General features: G+C 40.9%; 1 protein-coding gene and 1 pseudogene across 1 annotated transcript in view; one reads left to right on the forward strand and one right to left on the reverse strand.

Moving 5' to 3' along the window:
• Positions 1 to 2,664: 2,664 nt before the first annotated feature.
• LOC145510351 (olfactory receptor-like protein OLF4) overlaps positions 2,665 to 24,328 on the reverse strand; it is a 35,633-nt gene continuing 13,969 nt past the window's right edge. Inside the window, exons 2-3 of the mRNA XM_081501264.1 lie at positions 8,836 to 9,016; positions 2,665 to 4,005 (exon numbers count right to left, since the gene is read on the reverse strand). Of these exons, the coding sequence (XP_081357390.1) occupies positions 3,039 to 4,005; positions 8,836 to 8,873 (1,005 nt within the window). The 5' untranslated portion in view covers positions 8,874 to 9,016 and the 3' untranslated portion in view covers positions 2,665 to 3,038. The remainder of the gene's footprint in view (positions 4,006 to 8,835; positions 9,017 to 24,328) is intronic.
• Positions 22,692 to 23,670, forward strand: LOC145510811 (olfactory receptor 7A17-like; annotated as a pseudogene).

The following is a 24,328-nucleotide window of genomic DNA, read 5'->3' on the forward strand; positions in this document are numbered from 1 at the left end:
CCCTTGGACTGCAAGGAGATCCTACCAGACCATCCTAAGGGAAATAAGTCCTGAGTATTCATTGGAAGGACTGATGTTGAAGCTGAAACTCCAATACTTTGTTCACCTGATGGGAAGAACTGACTCATTTGAAAAGACCCTGATGCTGGGGAAGTTTGGGGGCAGGAGGAGAAGGGGACGACAGAGAATAAGATGGTTGGATGGCATCACCGACTCAATGGACATGGGTTTGGGTGAACTCCGGGAGTTGGTGATGGACAGGGAGGCCTGGTGTGCTGTGGTTCATGGGGTCACAAAGGGTCGGACACAACTGAGTGACTGAGCTGAACTGAAATACTTGTGGAGAAAAATTGGCGAGTCTGAATTACAGGCTGGGCAGGAATTCAACCTCTCTTGTCAGTTGCCCTTTGATCATAATAATTGAAGAGATTTCTGATCATAATGAGGATTATAATGGATGAGATTCAAATGTACATTCATTGATTCTTTTTTTATTATGGCTAAATTTAGAAAAGAGTGAGGTGTTTAATTTAGAGCTATGGAAAGATTCATGAGTGGGCAACACTGTAAATTTTCAAGGGGAAATAGGAATATAGTATAGGAAGTTTCCTAGATATGAATGAATTCTTATTGAAGAGTGTGTTTGTAAGTCCAATTTGTTCATAAGTCCAACACAATTAGCCTACCCAACTAACACAATCAGTTACATAGTACTATACTATGATCAGTTTCCCTGGAGAAATGGTAACCCACTCCAGTATTCTTGCCTGGGAAATCCCATGGACAGAAGAGCCTGGTAGGCTACTGTTGATGGAGTCACAAACAGTCAAACACGACTAAACCACCACCATCACTGTAATAGGTTTATACTACTTTTCACACAAATAACACATGAAAAACAAGTACAAAACATAAAGAAAACCTTTTTAATCTTACTGTATAGTGCCTTGAAAAGTACAGTAGTAGAGTGAAGCAGTTGGCATATAGGGGTTGGCATTGAGTGAACAGACAAGGATTATTGACTGGAGGAGGGAGGGGAGATGGGACGTGGTAGAGCTGAAGGATCATTAGCAGTAGGAGATGGAAGCTGAAATTTCACTCACACCTGATGCTGATGGCACAGGTTCTGATTCCTTGCTGGATTCATTTGATCTACCCTCTTGAAAAAACTTCCCTCACAGTTCCTGGGCTACTCTGGTAGCTCAGTTGGTAAAGAATCTGCCCTCAATGCAGGAGACCCTGGTTCGATTCCTGGGTTGGGAAGTTCCTCAAGAGAAGGGATAGGTTACCCACTCCAGTATTCTCTGCCTTCTCTGGTGGCTCAGATGGTAAAAAAATCTACCTGCAATGCAGGAGACCTGGGTTTAATCCATGGCTTGGGAAAAGCCTCTGGAGAAGGGCATGGCAACCCACTCCAGTATTCTTGCCTGGAGAATTCCATGGACAGAGGAGCCTGGTGACTATAGTCCTTGGGGTCGCAAAGAGTCGGACACGACTGAGCAACTAAGCACTTGAAAAAACAATCTACTGATGCTTTGGTGTAACTTTTTCTCCCATCAGAGATGACATGGCAGCATTAGATTGCATTCTGAATGGCTGCTGCAACCTTCATATACCATTCTACATTCAGGTCCTGCACCTCAAAAACTAAGTTGTTCTTGCTGTTCAGTCGCTCAGTCATGTCTGACTCTGTGAGACCCCATGGAGAGTCCATGGAATTCCCCAGGCCAGAATACTGGAGTGGGTAGCCTTTCCTTTCCCCAGGGGGTCTTCCCAACTCATGGAGCAGGAAATGGCAACCCACTCCATTACTGTTGCTTGGAGAATCCCATAGATGGAGGAGCCTGGTAGGCTACCCTCCATGGGGTCGCTAAGAGTCGGACATGACTGAGCGACTACACTTTCACTTTTCACTTTCACACATTGGAGAAGGAAATGGCAACCCACTCTAGTGTTCTTGCCTGCAGAATCCCATGGATGGAGGAGCCTGGTAGGCTGCTGTCTATGGGGTCTCACAGAGTCGGACACGACTGGAGCGATTTAGTAGCAGCAGCTTCCCAACTCAGGGATTGAACCCAGGTCTCCTGCATTGCAGGTGGATTCTTTACCATCTGAGCCACAAGAAAAGCCCAGTTTCTGCTGTATGACAAAGTAAATTAGCTACATGTATACATATATTCCCTCCCTCTTGGTCGGGCTTTCCTGTCCATCACCATCTCCCAGAGTTTGCTCACACTCAAGTCCATTGAATCGGTGATGCCATCCAACCATCTCATCCTGTTGCCCCTTCTCCTCCTGCCCTCTATCTTTCCTAGCATCAGAGTCTTTTCCAATGAGTTGACTCTTTGCATCAAGTGCCCTGTCAAATAAAGAAAATCCCCTTGTTATTTTCTGTGTCGTGGTTCTCTCTGGTTCTTCAGTTAAATCTTCTTCTTCTTGTCTTAGTCATTTCTCTGGTCCTCCAATTCCTTCAATTCCTCGCTCCAGTCTCTTAATTATTTTCATTTTTGTTTCCATCATTTTTTACTTGGTGCTTCTTAGCAGTACCAATAACATCACCACTGCTTTTATGCTTGCTTCTGGACATCCTGGGATTGAAATAAAGAGAGTTACTGTACCCTATACAACACTGTACTCTAAAGTACACAAAACCACAACCACTTGTAGAGGATGCACGCATGTGACAATGTATGCAGGACACTTTATATTTTATTTGAGAATAAATTGTTCCTAAGAAACGCATCTCATCATAGGATAGTGGAAATTTCCCAATTGTTCAGATCCAAGCTTGAGAATAAATCTGAGAAAGTGGGAAAAACCATAAAACAGAAAAATTCTTGTATATGAAAGAGAGAGTGAGCACACACTTCAATAAAGTGAGTGATATAAACTGTATGGAGATGTTGAAATAAAAGAAATGAAAATTCCAGGAAATAAGGAGGAGCAAGTTCTACTTTCACAGCCAGATCAAAGAATCTGATCAAAGATTTGCAATTTCAAGCACTGGATCTCTGAATCCTTCAGTTATATGCCTTTCTTTATCTCAGGACAAGTGTCCTTTTTATAGCTGCCATTCTGAAGAATGCCTTCAGAGCCCTCTTTATGTCTCTGTTCCTTAGACTATAGATGAAAGGATTCAGCATGGGTGTGACCACAGTGTACATCATTGATGCTGTTGCACTTGACTGGGAGCTGTGGGTAGCAGCAGAGCTAACATACACTCCTAGGCTTGTACAGTAAAATAAGGAGACAACTGAGAGGTGAGATACACAGGTGGAAAATGCTTTATACTTCCCCTGAGCAGATGAGATTCTATGGATGGAAGATGCTATCTTAGTGTAAGAGTAAAAGATTCCAGTGAGGGGACCACCAGCTAGCAGCACAGCTGTGATGTATATTACCAAGTCATTGGGAAAGCGGTCAGAACAGGCAAGTTGGACCATCTGATTGAGTTCACAGAAATAGTGAGGGATTTTCAACTCTCTACAGAAGGACAGTCTCAACACCATTAAGGTCTGTAACAATGAATGCAGGACACTGATGGCCCAGCTAACCAGAACCAATATTCTACAGACTTTTGGATTCATGATGACTGTGTAGTACAGGGGGTGACAGATGGCTGCAAAGCGATCGTAGGCCATTACCGTCAGGAGCAAGTCATCCAACCCTGCAAACAGCATTAAAAAATACACCTGAGTAATGCAGGCTTCATAGGTTATAACTTGACTTTGGATGTAGATGTTCCATAGCATTTTGGGGATGGTGGTGGAGGTGAAGCAGATGTCTACAAAGGACAGGTTGGAGAGGAAGAAGTACATGGGGGTGTGGAGGTGGGAGTCTGAGCTGATGGCCAGGATGATGAGCAGGTTTCCAAACACAGTGATCAGGTACATGGAGAGAAAAAGCCCAAATACGAGGGGTTGTAGTTCTGGTTCCTCTGAGAATCCCAGGAGAAGAAATTCTGAAGGTCTTGTTAAGTTCCTTTGTGCCATGTTTTGGAGGTGACTACAAAGAAAGGGGAAAATGACATGTTTAATTTGTACCCTCACGTTACTGAAATGCTACCATTGATATTTTGTGGTTAAAAATTAATTTCAGTATTTTGTTTTTGGATTTGGCAGAGTATACAGTCCTGAAAAACCAATTCTCCTAAAATCCAGTCATGAATATAGGAAATAAAAGAATATAGGAAATAAAAAAATACAGCATGTCAGACGACAGAGAGTATGAAAAAAATGAAAGCAAGTGTAAGGGGAAAGAGTAAAAAGGGGGTGCTACTTTTTATAGGTGTTCAGGCAAGGCATGCAGATAGGGTGACTTTGAACAGAGACCTCAATGAAGAGAGAGCAGGAGCCTTGAATATATCAAGTGTGTGCTTGGCAGGGAGAACAACCAGTGCAAAGGCTGGTGCTTGTTTAAGATGTTTTAGTTTAAAGAAAGGAAGCCAGTGTGGGGAGGGTAATAGACAAGAGGTAGAGTGAGGACGGGTGGTGTCAGAGGTTGTTGAGGACCAAGGTGGCCTCCTGATGCTGCTGAAATTGCAAGTCACGGGAGTCTTTCATCCATACTATGTTCCTCTAGCACTTTCTGAAATTGTTGCAAGACTGTCCTGTATATTTAAATAAATCCTTCCATTGACTGAGTTATGGCCTCTCTATGAGTCATCTTGGAATATATCATTTCAGCACCTCTGATATCAGGACTTCTCATGCTCCACAAGGCACCAAGTCTCTCTCTCACACACACAGTAGACCCTGGCTTCCTAGGCTATATTACTTCCATGTATTTTTCACTCCTAACTACCCTGATTGACTTAGTTGATACAACTCAAGTCAATCAGATCAAATTATTTACAAATGGCATCTAGCAATTCTGGTTTATAATCTCAGATACCAATAAACTTGAGTTTTATTTTGGTATGGTCATTTTCTTCCTTGTATTAAGCATACATTATTTGCTCTTTTCAGTGAGAAAAGATGTCTCTCTATATATCTATATATCTATAATCTTCTAATCTGAAACACAAATTGTACAGTAGAAGAGAAAAATGAGCAAAGGGGAAAAACCAATATTTTATAAAAAGATGTATATAAGGTACAATGAATATGAATTGAATATTGAATTGAATATTTAGTCTTATGCAATAAATCTTGTTTTTCCTAAGACTATTTAATATTTATTTGAGCTACTGGTTTTATATAATACTCTCCTATCAGCAAAACTCTATCTCCATTTTCACATGTGACATCTTCTCTTTGTTCTTCTTGGATTTTGATTGCCTTTCTGATAAGTCCTATGGGCCTACTCTAGTCCTAGTTCTGATCTTTGCCCAACCATCAATGACCTCTGCAGTCCACACACACACACAAAGCCTTCAGACATGGAAACAATTCAGCCTTTATTTCTTTATCCATTTCTCTGTTGTTGGACATTTAGGTTTCTTCCATGTCCTGGCTATTATAAATAGTGCTGCAATAAACATTGGGGTGCATGTATATTTCTGAATTATGGTTTTCTCTGGGTATATGCCCAGGAGTGAGATTGCTGGGTCATATGAAAAGCAGAAATAGAGATGCAGACATAGAGAACAAATGTATGGATACCAAGGGGATAAGAGGAGGTGGGAGAAATTGGGAGGTTGAGATTGACACATGTACACTATTGATACTATGTATAAAATAGATAACTAATGAAAACCTATTGTATAGCTTAGGGAACTCTACTTCATGCCCTGTGGGGACCTGAGTGGAAAGAATTACAAAAGGAAGAGTATATATGCATATGTATGGCTGATTCATTTTGCTGTACAGTAGAAACTAACACAACATTGTAAAGCAACTATACTCCAATAAAAATTAATTTAAAAAATAAAATGTAGGGAGAAAGTAGTATCCAAGTTGTAATTTCACATTTATGGAGATTTGTGGCTTTCAATATGCTTAAGGAAGGTATAAGTGATCTTTAGTCAAATGGTAAAAGAGGATGTTTTCCTCATGATGGCTGAATGTGAAGCAACATTTAGATATAGATCTAATTACAAATGCAGGAGGCCTGGGTTCGATCCCTGGGTCAGGAAGATCCCCTGGAGAAGGGAATAGCAACCACTCCAGCATCCTTGCCCAGAGAATTCCATGGAGAGAGCAGCCATGAGGTCACAAAGTGTCGGACATGACTGAGCAACTAACACACACAACACACACTAATAACAAAGTGTCCGAAAGGGCATTAAGGAATAATTAGACGTAAAACTTGCTGGGAACTTATAAAGGGCGATTTATTAGCACTAAAGTGGTAGAATTTTCACCACTCATTTTGTTTAAAACAATGATTTGCAGGTGAAGAGTAGTAATATGCTGGCCCAATTCTTTCGGGAAAAAATTAAAATTGAAGAGCAATGGAGAGAACACAATATGACTGATGGTAGATGTAACTACACAACATTTACATACACTCACAGTCCCTCTCAAATACAATTATACTTACATAAAGCAACTAAAACAGCCAATTTGTGGAAAACTCCAATTCTTTGTTTGAGAGACTGCACTAAAAAATAGGAATAAAAGCTCACAGATCCTATTACACAAAATCAGAAGACTCATGTCGATAAGAGAAAAAGTAAAGGGTCAACAAATCCACATGTATATTCATCCTCAGAGGTAATGAAATAATTGGAAGCTGAATTCATTAGCACACCCCTTTTCACATCATAAAAATTTTTTTCATTTCTTTCACAGAAGAAAACTGTGAAGTTTATGTCTTTGGCAACTGCTGTTTCAAGGATGTATTTGCAGTCATTCCTTAGTATGGAGCTTGCTAATCAACACTGATACATGATCAAATATGTCCTGTCATAAAAATTAGAAATGCCACATGTAAAATAAAATAGAAAAAGATAGCCAGTGGGAATTTGCTGTATGATGCAGGAAGCTCAAACCAGTATTCTATGACAACCTAGAGGTGTGGGATGGGGGAGGTGGAAGGGGGGCTCAAGAGCGAGGGTAAACATATGTTTACCTATGACTGATTCATGTTGATGTATGGCAGAAACCAATACAATATTGTAAAGCAATTATCCTCCAATTAAAAACAGATTAAAAAGAAATGCCCTCACTATGTCTTATATCCATCCATTGCTAATACCCAATTTCTCTACTCCCAAATGAATAAGATATTGGACATTTGTTTTACTTCTACTGGAAGCACTTTTTGCTTCTCACTCCTCTTCTATTTGGGCTTACATTGATATCATTTAATTAGCATCATTGAATATTGCCGTACTGAGTTGAACGTTCACTTCTCTTTCTAGCATCATAAAAATGAATTGATATTAAATCAAGCAAGCAAGCAACCATAGTGATCTCTGGGCTTTGGGTTAGGCTGAAATGGTTCTCAGGTGACCGCTAGTGAACATTCTCTCTGACCTTTTCTTGCAGTGTCTTTTGGGTTCTTGAAATCTCTTGCATGGGAACTCTGAGAGGAAGGTCTCCCCATGGAAGTCTGAATCTCTTCCTGGATGGTTGATGATGGAGACTGGAGCTCTGTCCCCAGATTAAAGAGCATGTAGGGTTCAAGTATTCGTCCTTTAGTCAGATTTAGGACTCCAAATTGAGCAACCAGGTCTAGTCCATGCCAAGGTTGTACAAGCTCAGGGATGCAACAGAGGAGATATCTACCGCTCCTTCTGTCTGCTAAGTAGGTTCATTCCCCTCTTGTTACTAAACCTTGTAGTAGTAGCCCGCCCTTGTTACTATGTGATTTCCCTGTGGACACTGGTCTGGACAAAAAGGATTTTTGTCTTCTGATTCTCTGTTCCCAGGATACTAGCTGTAAGTCAGGAGATTTCAATGTTTATTAATCATTCTCCATTAACTCTCTTCCTTTCCAGAGGTCTAAACTCCCAGTACTGTATCTCAATCCTGAATTTAAGTTTTCTCCAACATCTGAGTCTAAGGCAACTGTCTTAACTAGTTCCCTTGAAACATTAAAGCATTGACTTGTGATGGCTAACAGCCCATGAAACCCTTAGGAGATAATTATTCCCTTCATTATAAGAGGGACAGTTTTGTTTCTCTAGTGGAAAACATTGGGACCTTTTTGTCCCCAAAACAGTGCACCTTGTGTCTTCCTGACTTTCATTTTTTTTTTCATGCATTCTCAGTCTGTCCAACTCTTTGTGACCCTATGGAGAGCAACCCACCAGGCTCCTCTGTCTATGAGATTTTTCTGGCAAGAATACTGGAGTGGGTTGCCATTTTCTCCTCCAGGGAGTGCTCCCAATCCAGGGATTAAACCCACATCTCCTGCATTGCAGGAGGATTCTTTACCACTGCACCACCTGGGAAATCTTTGGTTTCCTGACACTTGCTAAAACCATTCGGAACTTCATATTATACCCAAAGTTGAGAGCTCTCATTTTGCCCCTCATTATAAAGTATATGTAAGTAATGAGATATATTTAGATATTTTCAAGCACCATGACCTCCCTTAGCACATTATAGGGATGATCTGATTTAATTTGTAGAGAAGTTCCTTCTGTGAGGTAGCACTATTATAACTTCATCCTTTGTTTCAGGAATGGACCTCAGAGGAATTTAATGTTTTGCAGAAAATTACAAATTGATTTTTGGATGGAATCTTGATTGGAATTCTATCAGGATACTTCCAGTTCTCAGGCTTTCATTTGTGGTTCTCATCTAGAGATGGTTTTGCTTCTGGGGTTATTTGGCAATGTAAGGTGGGATGCTGTAAAACACTCACAATTAACAGGATAACATTCAACACCAATAATTATCCTGCCCCAAATGTTAAGGTCTACAGGAGAGGAAACCCACTTACACCAGCACTTCTCCAATTCCACTGTGGATACAAGTCATCAGGAGTTGTACTCAGGGCAAATTCTCACTGAGCAGGTCTCCAGTGGGTCCAAGGACTCTGCATTTCTAACAGCTGTGTAGGGGTATGAAGCTGCAGATTCTGGTCTTGTGGGTCACACTTTGAGTAACAAGGCTCTCGGCATCTGTTAGAGTCAGGTATAGGAATGTTTAGGTCTGTACTCAAAATAATATTTTGTATATAATTTCATTTTATTTTTATTTTTTATACATATATCCCCTTCCTCTTTAGCCTCCCTCCCACCGCCTCCCTAGCCCACCCCTTTAGGTCATCACAGAGCATCGGGCTGGGCTCCCTGTGTCATATAGCAGCTTCCCACCAGCTAGCTATTTTACACATGGTAGTGTCAATGGTATGTCATTGCTATCCTCTCAATTTGTCCCACCCTCTCCAGCTGTGTCCACAAGTCCACATTCTATATCTGTGTCTCGATTCAGTTCAGTTCAGTTGCTCAGACATGTCCGACTGTTTGCGACCCCATGAATTGCAGCACGCCAGGCCTCTCTGTCCATCACCAACTCCCGGAGTCTACCCAAACGCATGTCCATCGAGTCGATTATGCCATCCAACCATCTCATCCTCTGTCGTCCCCTTCTCCTCCCGCCCTCAATCCCACCCAGCATTAGGGTCTTTTCCAAAGAGTCAACCCTTCGCATGAGGTGGCCAAAGTATTGGAGTTTCAGTTTCAACATCAGACCTTCCAATGAACACCCAGGATTGATCTCTTTTAGGATGGATGGATTGGATCTCCTTGCAGTCCAAGGGACTCTCAAGAGTATTCTCCAACACCACAGTTCAAAAGCATCAATTCTGCGGCGCTCAGCTTTCTTCACCGTCCAACTCTCACATCCATACATGACCACTGGAAAAACCATAGCCTTGACTAGACGGACTTTTGTTGGCAAAGTAATGTCTCTGCTTTTAAATATGCTATCAAAGTTGGCCATAACCTTCCTTCCAAGGAGTAAGCGTCTTTTAATTTCATGGCTGCAATCACCAACAGCAGTGATTTTGGAGCCCAAAAAATAAAGTCTGACACTGTTTCCACTGTTTCCCCGTCTATTTCCCATGAAGTGATGGGACCAGATGCCATGATCTTAGTTTTCTTAACGTTGAGCTTTAAGCCAACTTTTTCACTCTCCTCTTTCACCTTCATCAAGGGGCTCTTTAGTTCTTCTTCACTTTCTGCCATAAGGGTGGTGTCATCTGCATATCTGAGGTTATTGATATTTCTTCCGGCAATCTTGATTCCAGCTTGTGTTTCCTCCAGCCCAGCGTTTCTCATGATGTACTCTGCATATAAGTTAAATAAGCAGGGTGACAATATACAGCCTTGACATACTCCTTTTCCTATTTGGAACCAGTCTGTTGTTCCATGTCCAGTTCAAACTGTTGCTTCCTGTCCTGCATACAGGTTTCTCAAGAGACAGGTCAGATGGTCTGGTATTCCCATCTCTTTCAGAATTGTCCACAGTTTCTTGTCATTCACACAGTCAAAGGCTTTGGCATCGTCAATAAAGCAGAAATAGATGTTTTTCTGGAATTCTCTTGCTTTTTTGATGATCCAGCGGATATTGGCAATTCGATCTATGGTTCCTCTGCCTTTTCTAAGACCAGCTTGAACATCTGGAAGTTCACGGTTCATCTATTGCTGAAGCCTGGCTTGGAGAATTTTGAGCATTACTTTACTAGCATGTGAGATGAGTGCAATTGTGCGGTAGTTTGAGCATTCTTTGGCATTGCCTTTCTTTGGGATTGGAACGAAGACTGACCTCTTCCAGTCCTGTGGCCACTGCTGAGTTTTCCAAATTTGCTGGCATCTTGAGTGCAGCACTTTCACAGCATCACCTTTGAGGATTTTAAATAGCTCAACTGGAATTCCATCACCTCCACTAGCTTTGTTTGTAGTGATGCTTTCTAAGGCCCACTTGACTTCACATTCCAGGATGTCTGGCTCTAGGTGAGTAATCACACCAATGTGGTTATCTGGGTCATGAATATCTTTTTTGTACAATTCTTCTGTGTATTCTTGCTACCTCTTCTTAATATCTTCTGCTTCTGTTAGGTCCATACCATTTCTGTCCTTTATCGAGCCTATCTTTGCATGAAATGTTCCTTTGGTATCTCTAATTTTCTTGAAGAGATCTCTAGTCTTTCCCAATCTGTTGTTTTCCTCTATTTCTTTGCACTGATCGCTGAGGAAGGCTTTCTTATCTCTCCTTGCTATTCTTTGGAACTCTGCATTCAGATGGGAATAGCTTTCCTTTTCTCCTTTGCTTTTCGCTTCTCTTCTCTTCCCAGCTATCTGTAAGGCCTCCTCAGAAAGCCATTTTGCTTTTTTGCATTTCTTTTCCATGGGGATTGTCTTGATCCCTGTCTCCTGTACAATGTCACGAACCTCTGTCTATAGTTCATCAGGCACTCTGTCTATCAGGTCTAGTCCCTTAAATCTATTTGTCACTTCCACTGTATACTCATAAGGGATTTGATCTAGGTCATACCTGAATGGTCTAGTGGTTTTCCCTATTTTCTTCAATTTAAGTCTGAATTTGGCAATAAGCAGTTCATGATCCGAGCCACAGTCTGCCCCTGGTCTTGTTTTTGCTGACTGTATAGAGCTTCTCCATCTTTGGCTGCAAAGAATATAATCAATCTGATTTCGGTGTTGACCATCTGGTGATGTCCACGTGTAGAGTTTTCTCTTGTGTTGTTGGAATAGGGTGTTTGCTATTACCAGTGCGTTCTCGTGGCAAAACTCTATTAGCCTTTGCCCTGCTTCATTCTGTACTCCAAGGCCAAACTTGCCTGTTATGCCAGGTGTTTCTTGACTTCCTACTTTTGCATTCCAGTCCCCTATAATGAAAAGGACATCTTTTTTGGGTGTTAGTTCTAGAAGGCCTTGTAGGTCTTCTTAGAACCGTTCAACTTCAGCTTCTTTGGCGTTACTGGTCGGGACATAGACTTTGATTACCATGATATTGAATGGTTTGCCTTGGAAACGAACAGAGATCATTCTATCGTTTTTGAGATTGCATCCAAGTACTGCATTTCGGACTCTTTTGTTGACCATGATGGCTACTCCATTTCTTCTAAGGGATTCTTGCCCACAGTAGTAGATATAATGGTCATCTGAGTTAAATTCACCCATTCCAGTCCATCTTAGTTCGCTGATTCCTAGAATGTCGACGTTCACTCTTGCCATCTCCTGTTTGACCACTTCCAATTTGCCTTGATTCATGGACCTAACATTCCAGGTTCCTATACAATATTGCTCTTTACAGCATCGGACTTTGTGTCTATCACCAGCCACATCCACAGTTGGGTACCGTTTTTGCTTTGGCTCTATCCCGTCATTCTTTCTGGAGTTATTTCTCCACTGATCTCCATTAGTATATTGGGCACCTACTGACCTGGGGAGTTCATCTTTCAGTGTCCTATCTTTTTGCCTTTTCATGCTGTTCATGGGGTTCTCAAGGCAAGAATACTGAAGTGGTTTGCCATGCCCTTTTCCAGTGGACCACATTCTGTCAGACCTCTCCACCATGACCCATCCGTCTTGGGTGGCCCCACATGGCATGGCTTAGTTTCATTGAGATAGACAAGGCTGTGGTCCGTGTGATCAGATTAGCTAGTTTTCTGTAACTCTAGTTTCAATGTGTCTTCCCTCTGATGCCCTCTCGCAACACTTACCATCTTACTTGGGTTTCTCTTACCTTGGGCCTTGGGTAATTCCTCTCACCGCCGCCGCTGGCCCCCAGCCCTGGCCTGGCCTAGCCCCTGTCGGCTGCTGCCTTGCAAATAGGTTCATCAGTACCATTTTTCTAGATTCCATATATATGTAATCAATTCAGTTCAGTTCAGTCTCTCAGTCGTGTCCGACTCTCTGTGACCCCGTGAATCGCAGCACGCCAGGCCTCTCTGTCCATCACCAACTCCCGGAGTCTACCCAAACCCATGTTCATCGAGTCGGTGATGCCATCCAACCATCTCATCCTCTGTCATCCCCTTCTCCTCCCGCCCCCAATCCCACCCAGCATTAGGGTCTTTTCCAATGAGTCAACCCTTCGCATGAGGTGCCCAAATTATTGGAGCTTCAGCTTCAACATCAGACCTTCCAATGAACACCCAGGATTGATCTCTTTTAGGATGGATGGATTGGATCTCCTTGCAGTCCAAGGGACTCTCAAGAGTATTCTCCAACACCACAGTTCAAAAGCATCAATTCTGCGGCGCTCAGCTTTCTTCACTGTCCAACTCTCACATCCATACATGACCACTGGAAAAACCATAGCCTTGACTAGACGGACTTTTGTTGGCAAAGTAATGTCTCTGTTTTTAAACATGCTATCTAGGTTGGCCATAACCTTCCTTCCAAGGAGTAAGCGTCTTTTAATTTCATGGCTGCAGTCACCATCAGCAGTGATTCTGGAGCCCAAAAAAGTAAAGTCTGACACTGTTTCCACTGTTTCCCCATCTATTTCCCATGGAGTGATGGGACCAGATGCCACAAGATATTAAATAGAGAAAACCAATAGAGTGGGAATGAGTAGAGATCTCTTCAAGAAAATTAGAGATACCAAGGGAACATTTCATGCAAAGATGGGCACAATAAAGGACAAAAATTATATGGACCTAACAGAAGCAGAAGATATTAAGAAGAGGTGGCAACAAAACACAGAAGAACTATACAAAAAAGATCTTCATGACCCAGATAATCACGATGATGTAATCACTCACCTAGAGCCAGACATCCTGGAATGCAAAATCAAGTGGGCCTTAGGAAGCATCACCATGAACAAAGCTAGTGGAGGTGATGGAATTCCATTTGAACTATTTCAAATCCTGAAAGATGATGCTGTGAAAGTGTTGCACTCGATATGCCAGCAAATTTGGAAAACTCAGCAGTGGCCACAGGACTGGAAAAAGTCAGTTTTCATTCCAATCCCAAAGAAAGGCAATGCCAAAGAATGTTCAAACTACCACACAATCGCACTCATCTCACATGCTAGTAAAGTAATGCTCAGAATTCTCCAAGCCAGGCTTCAACAGTACGTGAACAATGAACTTCTAGATGTTCAAGCTGTATTTAGAAAAGGCAGAGGAAGAATCAAAGATCAAATTGCCACCATCTTTTGGATCATTAAGAATGCAAGAGAGTTCCAGAAAAACATCTACTTCTGCTTTATTGACTACACCAAAATCTTTGACTATGTGGATCACAACAAACTGTGGAAAATTCTTAAAGAGATGGGAATAACAGACCACCGTACCTGTCTCCTGAGAAATTTGTATGCAGGTCAAGAAGCAACAGTTAGAACTGGACATGCAACAACAGACTGGTTCCAAATTGGGAAAGGGGTATGTCAAGGCTGCATATTGTCACCCTGTTTATTTAACTTATATGCAGAGTACATCATGCAAAATGCTGGGCTGGATGAAGCACAAGCTGGAATCAAGATTGCTGGGAGAAATATCAATAACCTCAGATATGCAGATGACACCACCCTTATGGCAGAAAGTGAAGAAGAACTAAAGAGCTTCTTGATGAAAGTGAAAAAAGAGAGTGAAAAAGTTGGCTTAAAACTCAGCATCCAAGAAACTAAGATCATGGCATCTTGTCCCATCACTTCATGGCAAATAGATGGGAAAATGATGGAAGCAGTGAGAGACTTTATTTTCTTGGGCTCCAAAATCACTGCAGATGGTGACCACAGCCATGAAATTAAAAGATGCTTGCTCCTTGGAAGAAAAGCTATGGCCAACCTAGACAGCATATTAAAAGCAGAGACATTACTTTGCCAAGAAAGGTCCCTCTAGTCAAAGCTATGGTTTTTCCAGTAGTCATGTATGGATGTGAGAGTTGGACTATAAAGAAAGTGGAGCAGCAAATAATTTATACTTTTGAACTGTGTGTTGGAGAAGACTCTTGAGAGTCCCTTGGACTGCAAGGAGATCCAATGAGTCAATTTTAAAGGAAATAAGTCCTGAATGTTCATTGGAAGGACTGATGCTGAAGCTGAAACTCCAATACTTGGCTACCTGATGCAAAGAACTGAGTCATTGGAAAAGACTCTGATGTTGGGAAAAATTGAAGGTGGGAGGAGAAAGGGACAACAGAGGATGAGATGGTTGGATGGTATCACTGACTCAACGGACATGAGTCTCAGCAAGCTCTGGGAGTTGTTGATGGACAGGGAAGCTTAGTGTGCTGCAGTCCATGGGGTCACACAAATTCGGACACAACTGAGTGACTGAATTGAAGTGAATGTATGATATTTGTTTTTCTCTTTCAGACTCCGCTCTGTATAACAGGCTCTAAGTTCATCCACTTCAAACTAACTGAAATTTGTTCCTTTTTATGATGAAGTAATATTCCATTATATATATGTACCACAACTTCTTTATCCATTCATCTATTGATGGATATCTAGGTTGCTTCCATGTCCTGGCTATTATAATTAGTGTTGAAATGAATATTGGGGTTTATGTATCTTTATAAATTGTGGTTTTCTCAGGGTATATGCCCAGTAGTGGGATTGCTGGGCCTTGTCTCTCTGTGTTAGCCATTCAGTCATGTTTGACTCTTGTGACCCCATGGACTATAGCCTGCCAGTCTCCTCTGTCCACGGAATTCTCCAAGGAAGAATACTGGAGTGAGTAGCCATTCCCTTCTTCAGGGGATCTTCCAGACCCAGGGATCAAACCTGGTTCTCTTGCCTTACAGGCAGATTCTTTACCATCTGAGCCACCAGGGAAGCCCATTTTAAGGTCAATGATTAGCAAATTTATTTTATCTACTAGCTTTATCCCCCTTTATATAAGCTCACATATTAAAAAGTACCTGGGATTAGGATGTGCACATTATTTTGAGGCCTGTATTCTGCCAACTACAAAGTCTTTTCCTGGCATATATTATTTACTATCATTCAAAAGCATAAAAGAATCAATCAGAATTTATCACAGCCTGTGCAGTTGGTGAAACACTTTTCTTTCAAAATTGTGTACAAAAATTAGTTTTGTTACAGAACACATAAATATTCCTGTACCTGACTCTAACACAGGCCCAGAGCCTTGTTACTTAAAATATTATCCAGAGATTAGGACATGTAACTTCACACTGCCATGATATTGTTAGGAATGCAGAGTTCTCAGGCCCACTGGAGACCTGCTCGATGAGAATTTGCCCTGAATTACAGTTCCTGGTGACTTGTATGCAGAGTGGAGTTGGAGAAGCGCTGGTGTAAATGGCTTTTCACATCTTCAGTGTTAACTTTGGGACAGGATACTTGTGTTCCCTGCTATCCTGTGTATTGTGGTGTTTTGCAGCATTTGACTTTTCATTGTCAAACAACCCCAGGAGCAAAACCATCTCTGATTGAGAACCACAAACCAAAGCCTGAGAACTGGAAGTATCCTGAAAGAATTCCAATCAAGACCCCATCCCAAAATCAGTTTGAAGTTTTCAGCAGATCATTAAATACATCCCAGACCCATTCCTGAATTGGAGGAGGGAGTTATAATAGCACTACCTCACAAAAGGAGCTTCTCTAAAAATTAACTCCCTATAATGTACTAAGGCAGGTTTCTTTGGTGGTGCAGATGGTAAAGAATCTGCCTGCAATGCAGGTGATGCAGGTTTTATCCCTGGCTTGGGAAGATCTCCTAGAGAAGGAAATGACAACCCACTCCAGGATTCTTGCCTGGGAAATCTCATGGACAGAGGAGACTCATGGGCTACAACCATGGAATTGCAGAGTCGGACACGACTGAGTGACTGACACATAGATACATACACTGTACTAAGGCAGATTATGGTACTTTAAAAAAATCTAAATATATCCCCAAGCTTAAAAACATTTTATAATGAGAAGCAAAGGACAGCGCTCAACTTTAGATGTAAATATGAAATGCCTAATGATTTTAGCAAAAGTGTCAGAAACTGAAAGAGTGCACTGTCCAATATTTTACATTAAAGAAACAAAATTGTCCCTCATATAAAGACTGTGTGTGTGTGCCCAGTCGCTTAGTGGGTCTGACTTTTTGTAACCCCATGGACTGTAGCCTACCAGGTTCCTCTGTCCATGGAATTTTTCAGGCAAGGATACTGGAGTGGGTTGCCATTTCCTACTCCACTGAATCTTCCCAACCCAGGGATCAAACCTGCCTCTCTTGTGTCTCCTGTGCTGGCAAGTGATTCTTTCACCACTGTGCCACCTGGGAAGCCTCCTTATAAAGAGGGGAGTTATAATTTTCTATAGGTTTAATGGGGTATGTAACCATCACAAGTCAATTATTTAATGAGTCAATGGACCTTTTCAAGATAGTTGCCTCAGTCTCATTGGAGAAAATTTAAATTCAAGGTTGAGTTAAGGTGCTGGCAGTTTAGACCTTTGGAAAGCAAGAGTTAATATAGAAGGATTAATAAGCATTGAATTAACCTGGCTTGTTAATGGTATCCTGGGCGCAGAGAATCACCAAGGGAAAAAAACCCTTTCTGTCAAGAATTCTGTCCAGAATTCCCTGTGGGAATTCATGGTCATTACAGCATTAGGGAAATAAAACTTATGAGCAAACAAAGAGAGCTGTAAATATCTCCTCTGCTACATCCTTGAGTTTGTATCACCTGGGCATGGATGAGACACAGTTGTTGCTTTTTGAGTCCAAAATCTGACTAAGGGACCAGTGCTTGTCTCCTTCCTGCTGTCTTGTCTGGGGACAAAGCCTCAATCTCCAACATCACCCATCCATGAAGAGATTCAGCCTGTCACAGGAAGACCTTTTCGGAGTTCCCATGCAGGAGAGTCCAAGAGCCCAAAGGACACTGCAGGTAAAGATTAGAGAGAAGGATATCCCAGATGTTTATCTGAGGTCATCTGAGTACCAGCTCCCAGCCCAGAGCCCAGAGCCCACTGTGGTTGGTTTGTTTGCTTAATTAAATATCAATGTATTAATATTGTTATGATATGAAAAGGAGAAGTGAATATTGAGCTCAGAAAGGCAGTGTTCTGTGATGCTACCTAAATGACAGAAATCAGTTCAGTCACTCAGTTGTGTCTGACTCTTTGTAACCCCATGGACTGCAGCACACCAGGCTTCTCTGTCTTTCAACAACTCCCGGAGCTTGCTCAAACTCATGTCCATCTAGTTGGTGATGCCATCTAACCATCTTATCCTCTGTCATCCCCTTCTTCCCCTGCCTTCAATCTTTCCCAGCATCAGGGTCTTTTCCAATGAGTCAGTTCTTCACATCACATGGTCAAAGGGTTAGAGTGTCAGCTTCAGCATTAGTCCTTCCAATGAATATTCGGGACTGATTTCCTTTAGGATTGACTGGTTTGATCCCCTTGCAGTCCAAGGGACTCTCAAGAGTCAATGATAGGAATGGAAGCCCAATTAGAAGAGGGATGAGAGGCATAAAATACTTCCTGCAGAAGTAGAACATGTGTCCAAATATCATATTAATTTAATGGGGTATAGAAATAGGGTATTAGCTGTGGAGGGGTATAACCTAAAGTGAAGATATTTCTAATTTTTATGATGGGTCTTATTTAACCATGTTTTAATATTGAGAGGAGAAAGATCCACACCAAAGGATGCTTGCAAATACACCTGTGCAACAATAGCACACATATTTCACAGTATCTGAGACATCTGTTTCACAGATTATTCTGTGAAGTAAATGAAAAAAAATTTAGGATGAGAAAACAGGAGTCCTAATGATCTTACATTGCTATTTTTTCATTTCCCAAGTGGCTAACTATGTGTGTGGCTATGTTAGCCATCAGCTTTCTCTCTCTCAAATGATCTGTGTGAGTCCTTTCCTGCTTTATTAATTGGATTATTTTTAAAGTTGTAACAGTTATTTTTAAAAGCATCTTTATTAAGATACACTTGACATGTAAGTATTATATATACTTGAGGTATACAACTTGAATTTTTCTTCCATTTATTCATATCTTTAACAGTATATCCATCTGTGAGTCCCTTTTATGATGTTTTGATATATGTATAAATTGTGGAAAGATTATCAAATCAAGCTAACTAGCATATCCATCACCTGTACAAGTTATTGTTTTGTGTGTTTGGATGTGTATGTTGAGAAGATGTAAAAGCTTTCTTAGCAAATTTCAAGTCATGAACCCCTTGTTTTTGTACAGCGGGCTCAGAGAACTGCTGTTTATTTCTTGATTGCAATTTTTCAAACAAAGAATTGGATTTCTCCACAAACTGATTGTTTGCTTTTAGTTATTTTATTTTATTAATATGCACATAAAGATGTATTTGAACAGAAATATGTGTATATAATATTGTGTGGTAAAATCTATCAATCACTCATGTTGTGTTTTCTCCAATGTTTATTTTTTTCTAAAGAAAAGAGCTGTCACTTTAAAATTCTTCACTTGCAGATCATTGTTCTGAACAAAGATGACAATGAAATTTCTGCATGCTTAGGGATAATAAATCACCATTTTAATTTTTTTCCAGAAGGTTTGCATCTGTTTTCCTCATAATTATTTTTGACCTTTTGTGACTAGATCTATTTCCAAATGCTACATTACATTCAGCATCATCTGGAAGACATTCTTCATCATCATTTGACTAAAGATCTTCTGCATCTTCCTTAAACACACTGAAATCCACAAATCTTCATGTAAGATAAAATGGTAACTTAGATAATGCTTTCTCCCTATATTGTAAAAGTTATTCTGTTATTTTCTTTTATTTCCAACTTGCTGGCAATATAACTTTATATTACTACCCTTGTTAGTGTTGTTAAATTATTACTATTTCATAGTTTTGTATAACTTATTGTTGATTTCCATTCCATTTTGTTACATGCAGTTGTTTTCAAACCACTCTACTTATTGTAATTTCTTTACCACTGACATTTTTCTCCATGTGTTCTCAGTTTACTTTAAAACTCGTCTTTCTACACTTATGCACACATGAGTACTCAATATACTTTAACACAAATGCAATAATACAATGCCAAAGAATGCTCAAACTACTGCACAATTGCACTCATCTCACACGCTAGTAAAGTAATGCTCAAAATTCTCCAAGCCAGGCTTCAGCAATACGTGAACCATGAACTTCCAGACGCTCAAGTTGGTTTTAGAAAAGGCAGAGGAACCAGAGATCAAATTGCCAACATCCCTTGGATCATCGAAAAAGCAAGAGAGTTCCAGAAAAACATCTATTTCTGCTTTATTGACTATGCCAAAGCCTTTGACTGTGTGGATCACAATAAACTGTGGAAAATTCTGAAAAAGATGGGAATACCAGACCATCTGACCTGCCTCTTGAGAAAACTGTATGCAGGTCAGGAAGCAACAGTTAGAACTGGACATGGAACAACAGACTGGTTCCAAATAGGAAAAGGAGTACGTAAAGGCTGTATAGTTTCACCCTGCTTATTTAACTTATATGCAGAGCACATCATGAGAAACGCTGGGCTGGAAGAAGCACAAACTGGAATCAAGATTGCCGGGAGAAATATCAATACCTCAGATATGCAGATGACACCACCCTTATGGCAGAAAGTGAAGGAGAACTAAAAAGCCTCTTGATAAAAGTAAAAGAGGAGAGTGAAAAAGTTGGCTTAAAGCTCAACGTTCAGAAAACTAAGATCATGGCATCTGATCCCATCACTTCATGGCAAATAGATGGGGAAACAGTGGAAACAGTGGCTGACTTTGTTTTTTGGGGCTCCAAAATCATTGCAGATGGTGATTGCAGCCATGAAATTAAAAGACATTTACTCCTTGGAAGGAAAGTTATGACCAACTTAGATAGCATATTAAAAAGCAGAGACATTGCTTTGCCAACAACATCCGTCTAGTCAAGGCTATGGTTTTTCCAGTGGTCACGTATGGATGTGACAGTTGGACTGTGAAGAAAGCTGAGCGCCGAAGAATTGATGGTTTTGAACTGTGGTGTTGGAGAAGACTTTTGAGAGTCCCTTGGACTGCAAGGAGATCCAACCAGTCCATCCTAAAGGAGATCAGTCCTGGGTGTTCATTGGAAGGACTAATGTTGAAGCTGAAACTCCAATACTTCGGCTACCTCATGCAAAGAGTTGACTGTTTGGAGAAGACCATGATGCTGGGAAGGATCGGGGGCAGGAGGAGAAGGGGATGACAGAGGATGAGATGGCTGGATGGTATCACCGACTTGATGGACATGAGTTTAGGTGGACTCCAGGAGTTGGTGATGGACAGGGAGGCCTGGCGTGTTGCGATTCATGGGGTCACAAAGAGTCGGACACGACTGAGCAACTGAACTGAATACACTTTGTAAATGTTCTTTATGTCTTAGTGCATTTTCCAACTTTTTGTCCCGTTTTCCCTCTTACTTTAAAATTCTTCATGGACTTACCTCCAATCATTAGTATCATGATGATTCATTATTTTGTGGCTCTATAACTTTTCATAATATGCCTGTGCTACACTCACCACGATGGTCTTTCATATATTTTAACATTTACTTGCTATTATATCAATGTTACAAAATATTTTGAGATGGTGAAGCTCGAGCTGTGGATGATTTTCCCGCTGGGGCTTAGTAAGTAATATCCAGAGAGTTTCCTGACTGTCACACTTGGAGGGCTCATTGGAGTCAGAGATGCTGCAAACATCCTGCAACGCACAGGACAGATAGCCCCACAATGACCTGGCCAAGAATGTCAATCGTGTCAATAATGGAGAATCCTGAGTTAAAGAATATCTATATTTTGAATATTTATTTATTTCAGATATTCACCTAAAATCTTGTAACACATGATACTTGCTAGAAAATGCAAACAGTGTACCTTTGCTATTAGTTCAAAATTCTCACCCCAAAATACGACAGATCTTTCAGTTTTTTTCCTAGGACTACAGTATGAAAGAGATTTCTTGTTTTATTAAGATGTGTTCAGAGTAAAAATTGATATATTTGGTCACCATTTTGATTTACCTGTTATTATTATGAAGCCAATATATATGGCCATTTTCTACAATTATCAACATTTCAAATAACTCTTACAAATGAATCATTTGCTTTTCAATTGACTTCTGGGACACACTTTAGCCTTAAATTAAAAAAAAATTATTTAGTTTTACATGTCTATTGCCTTGGGCTTCCCAGGCGGCCCCATGGTAAAGAATCTGGCTGCCAATGCAGGAGACCCAGGAGATGCAGGTTCAATCCCTAGGTCGGGAAGATCCTCTGGAGTAGGAAATGGCAACCCACTCTAGTATTCTTGCTGGGATAATCCCATGGACAGAGGGGTCTGGGGGGCTACAGCAGCCCATGGGGTTGCAAAGAGTTGGACACTACTAAAGGGACTGAGCCCGCATGCATGTCTAATGCTTTCTTTCTAAGTTTCTTTCCTTATTAAAGATGGTTTTGCCACGCACTTCTCAGCACTTGTTCATGGCTCTTGCTCTCTCTTCCTTGAAGTCTCTGTTCAAATATCACCCTATCTGACCTTATCTGCCGGCATGTCTTGCTTGAACAGCCATAAAAATAACAGCCACACTTAGCGCTTTCTGTCAAATTTGACTTCATTTTCTTCATCGTGTCTGTTACCATCTGATATGCTATATATATGGTTAATTTTTATTTTTTCTCCATGACAAGACCTTAGGAGGTTTTGTTTTTTGGAACCCTTAAGAGGTTTTGTTTTTTGCAATATCTATGGACAAAATATTGAAATTAATATTTTAACAGCAAGATATAAATAGTGTTCCAACAATATGAGGAATATCTATTTGTGTGATAATTAGTCATGTTATTTTCCCCTATCCTGTAGTCACCTCCATCACATGGCACCAAAGCATATAACACAAGTTTCTGAATTTCATCTTCTGGGATTTTCAGAGGAACCAAATTTGCAGCCCCTCATATTTGGGCTTTTCCTCTTCATGTACCTGATCACCGTGTTTGGAAACCTGCTCATCATCCTGGCTGTCAGCTCAGACCCCCACCTCCACACCCCCATGTACTTCTTCCTCTCCAACCTGTCCTTGGTAGACATCTGTTTATCTTCCACCACCATCCCAAAGATGCTGTGGAACATCCAGACACAGAGCCAAGTTATCACCTATGAAGGCTGCATCACTCAGGTATATTTTTTCATGCTGTGTGCAGAATTGGACAACTTCCTCCTGACTGTGATGGCCTATGATAGGTTTGTGGCCATCTGCCACCCTTGCACTACATGGTCATCATGAGCCCCCGGCTCTGTGGACTGCAGGTTCTGGTGTGCTGGATCGTCAGTCTCCTGCATTCTTTGTTAGAAAGCTTAATGGTGTTGTGACTGTCTTTCTGTACAGTCTTAGAAATCCCTCAGTTTTTCTGTGAACTCAATCAGATGACCTAACTTGTAAATTCTGACAACTTTCTCAATAACGTGGTGATGTATGTTGTAGCTGTGTTCCTGACTGGTGGTCCCCTAGCTGGTATCTTTTACTCTTACTCTAAAGTAGTCTCCCCCATATGTAGAATCTCATCAGCTCAGGGGAAGTATAAAGCGTTTTCCCCCTGTGCATCTCACCTCTCAGTTGTCTCCTTATTTTATTGTACAGGCCTTGGAGTGTACCTTAGCTCTGCTTCTACCCACAGCTCACACTCAAGTGCAGTTGCCTCGGTGATGTACACTGTGGTCACACCCATAATAACCCCTTCATTTACAGTCTGAGAAATAACGATTTAAACATGGATATGAAATTTGTCTTTGGAAAGGTAACTCTAAAAGTTCCTGTTGTCCTGGGGCTTAATCAGTGCCTATGGTAGCAGAGGTCAAACCCTGAGCCAAGTATTATCAATGTGTTTTTTTAATTTTAATTTTAATTAATTAATTTATTTTAATTGGAGGCTAACTTGTAGCCAAAGGAATAGGATACAAAGTTTAAAATGAAAGAAACAGGTCCAATGTAGAGTCAGGTTTCTTCTTGCCTGTTGCACCTTGTTTGACTAAAAATCAGTTGTGAGTTGTACTACTCTTATGGAAGAAAAACTTCTCTTAGTATCCAGAGATATTAATAAGTTTATAGCAGTGGAAAACCTGTGACCACAGTTTTTCACTTTTGGGCATATTCATTCCTTGCATATCATTTCCTTAATTGTCTTCCTTGATAATCCAAATTTTAACATACTGGGTGTTACTACTGATTATGGGGTATTATTATTTTATTTACTGTTTAGTGTTTTGTTCCATTAAGTAGCCTTTGTCTACCATGTCTACCACAGTCACTGGCAAACAGTGCGTGTGGCTCAGTTTTGTATGACTCTGTGACTCCATGTAGTCCACCAGCCTCCTCTGTCCATGGGATTTCCCAGACAAGAATTCTGGAGTGGGTTGCCATTACCTCCTTCAGGGGATCTTCCACACCCAGGGATCTAACCCATGTCTCCTGCATCTCCTGAATTGCAGTCAGATTCTTTACCACTG

This window comes from Giraffa tippelskirchi, chromosome 6, assembly GCF_054371585.1.
Source record: "Giraffa tippelskirchi isolate mGirTip1 chromosome 6, T2T-mGirTip1v1.2.pri, whole genome shotgun sequence".
In the NCBI taxonomy this organism is placed as follows: Eukaryota; Metazoa; Chordata; class Mammalia; order Artiodactyla; family Giraffidae; genus Giraffa; species Giraffa tippelskirchi.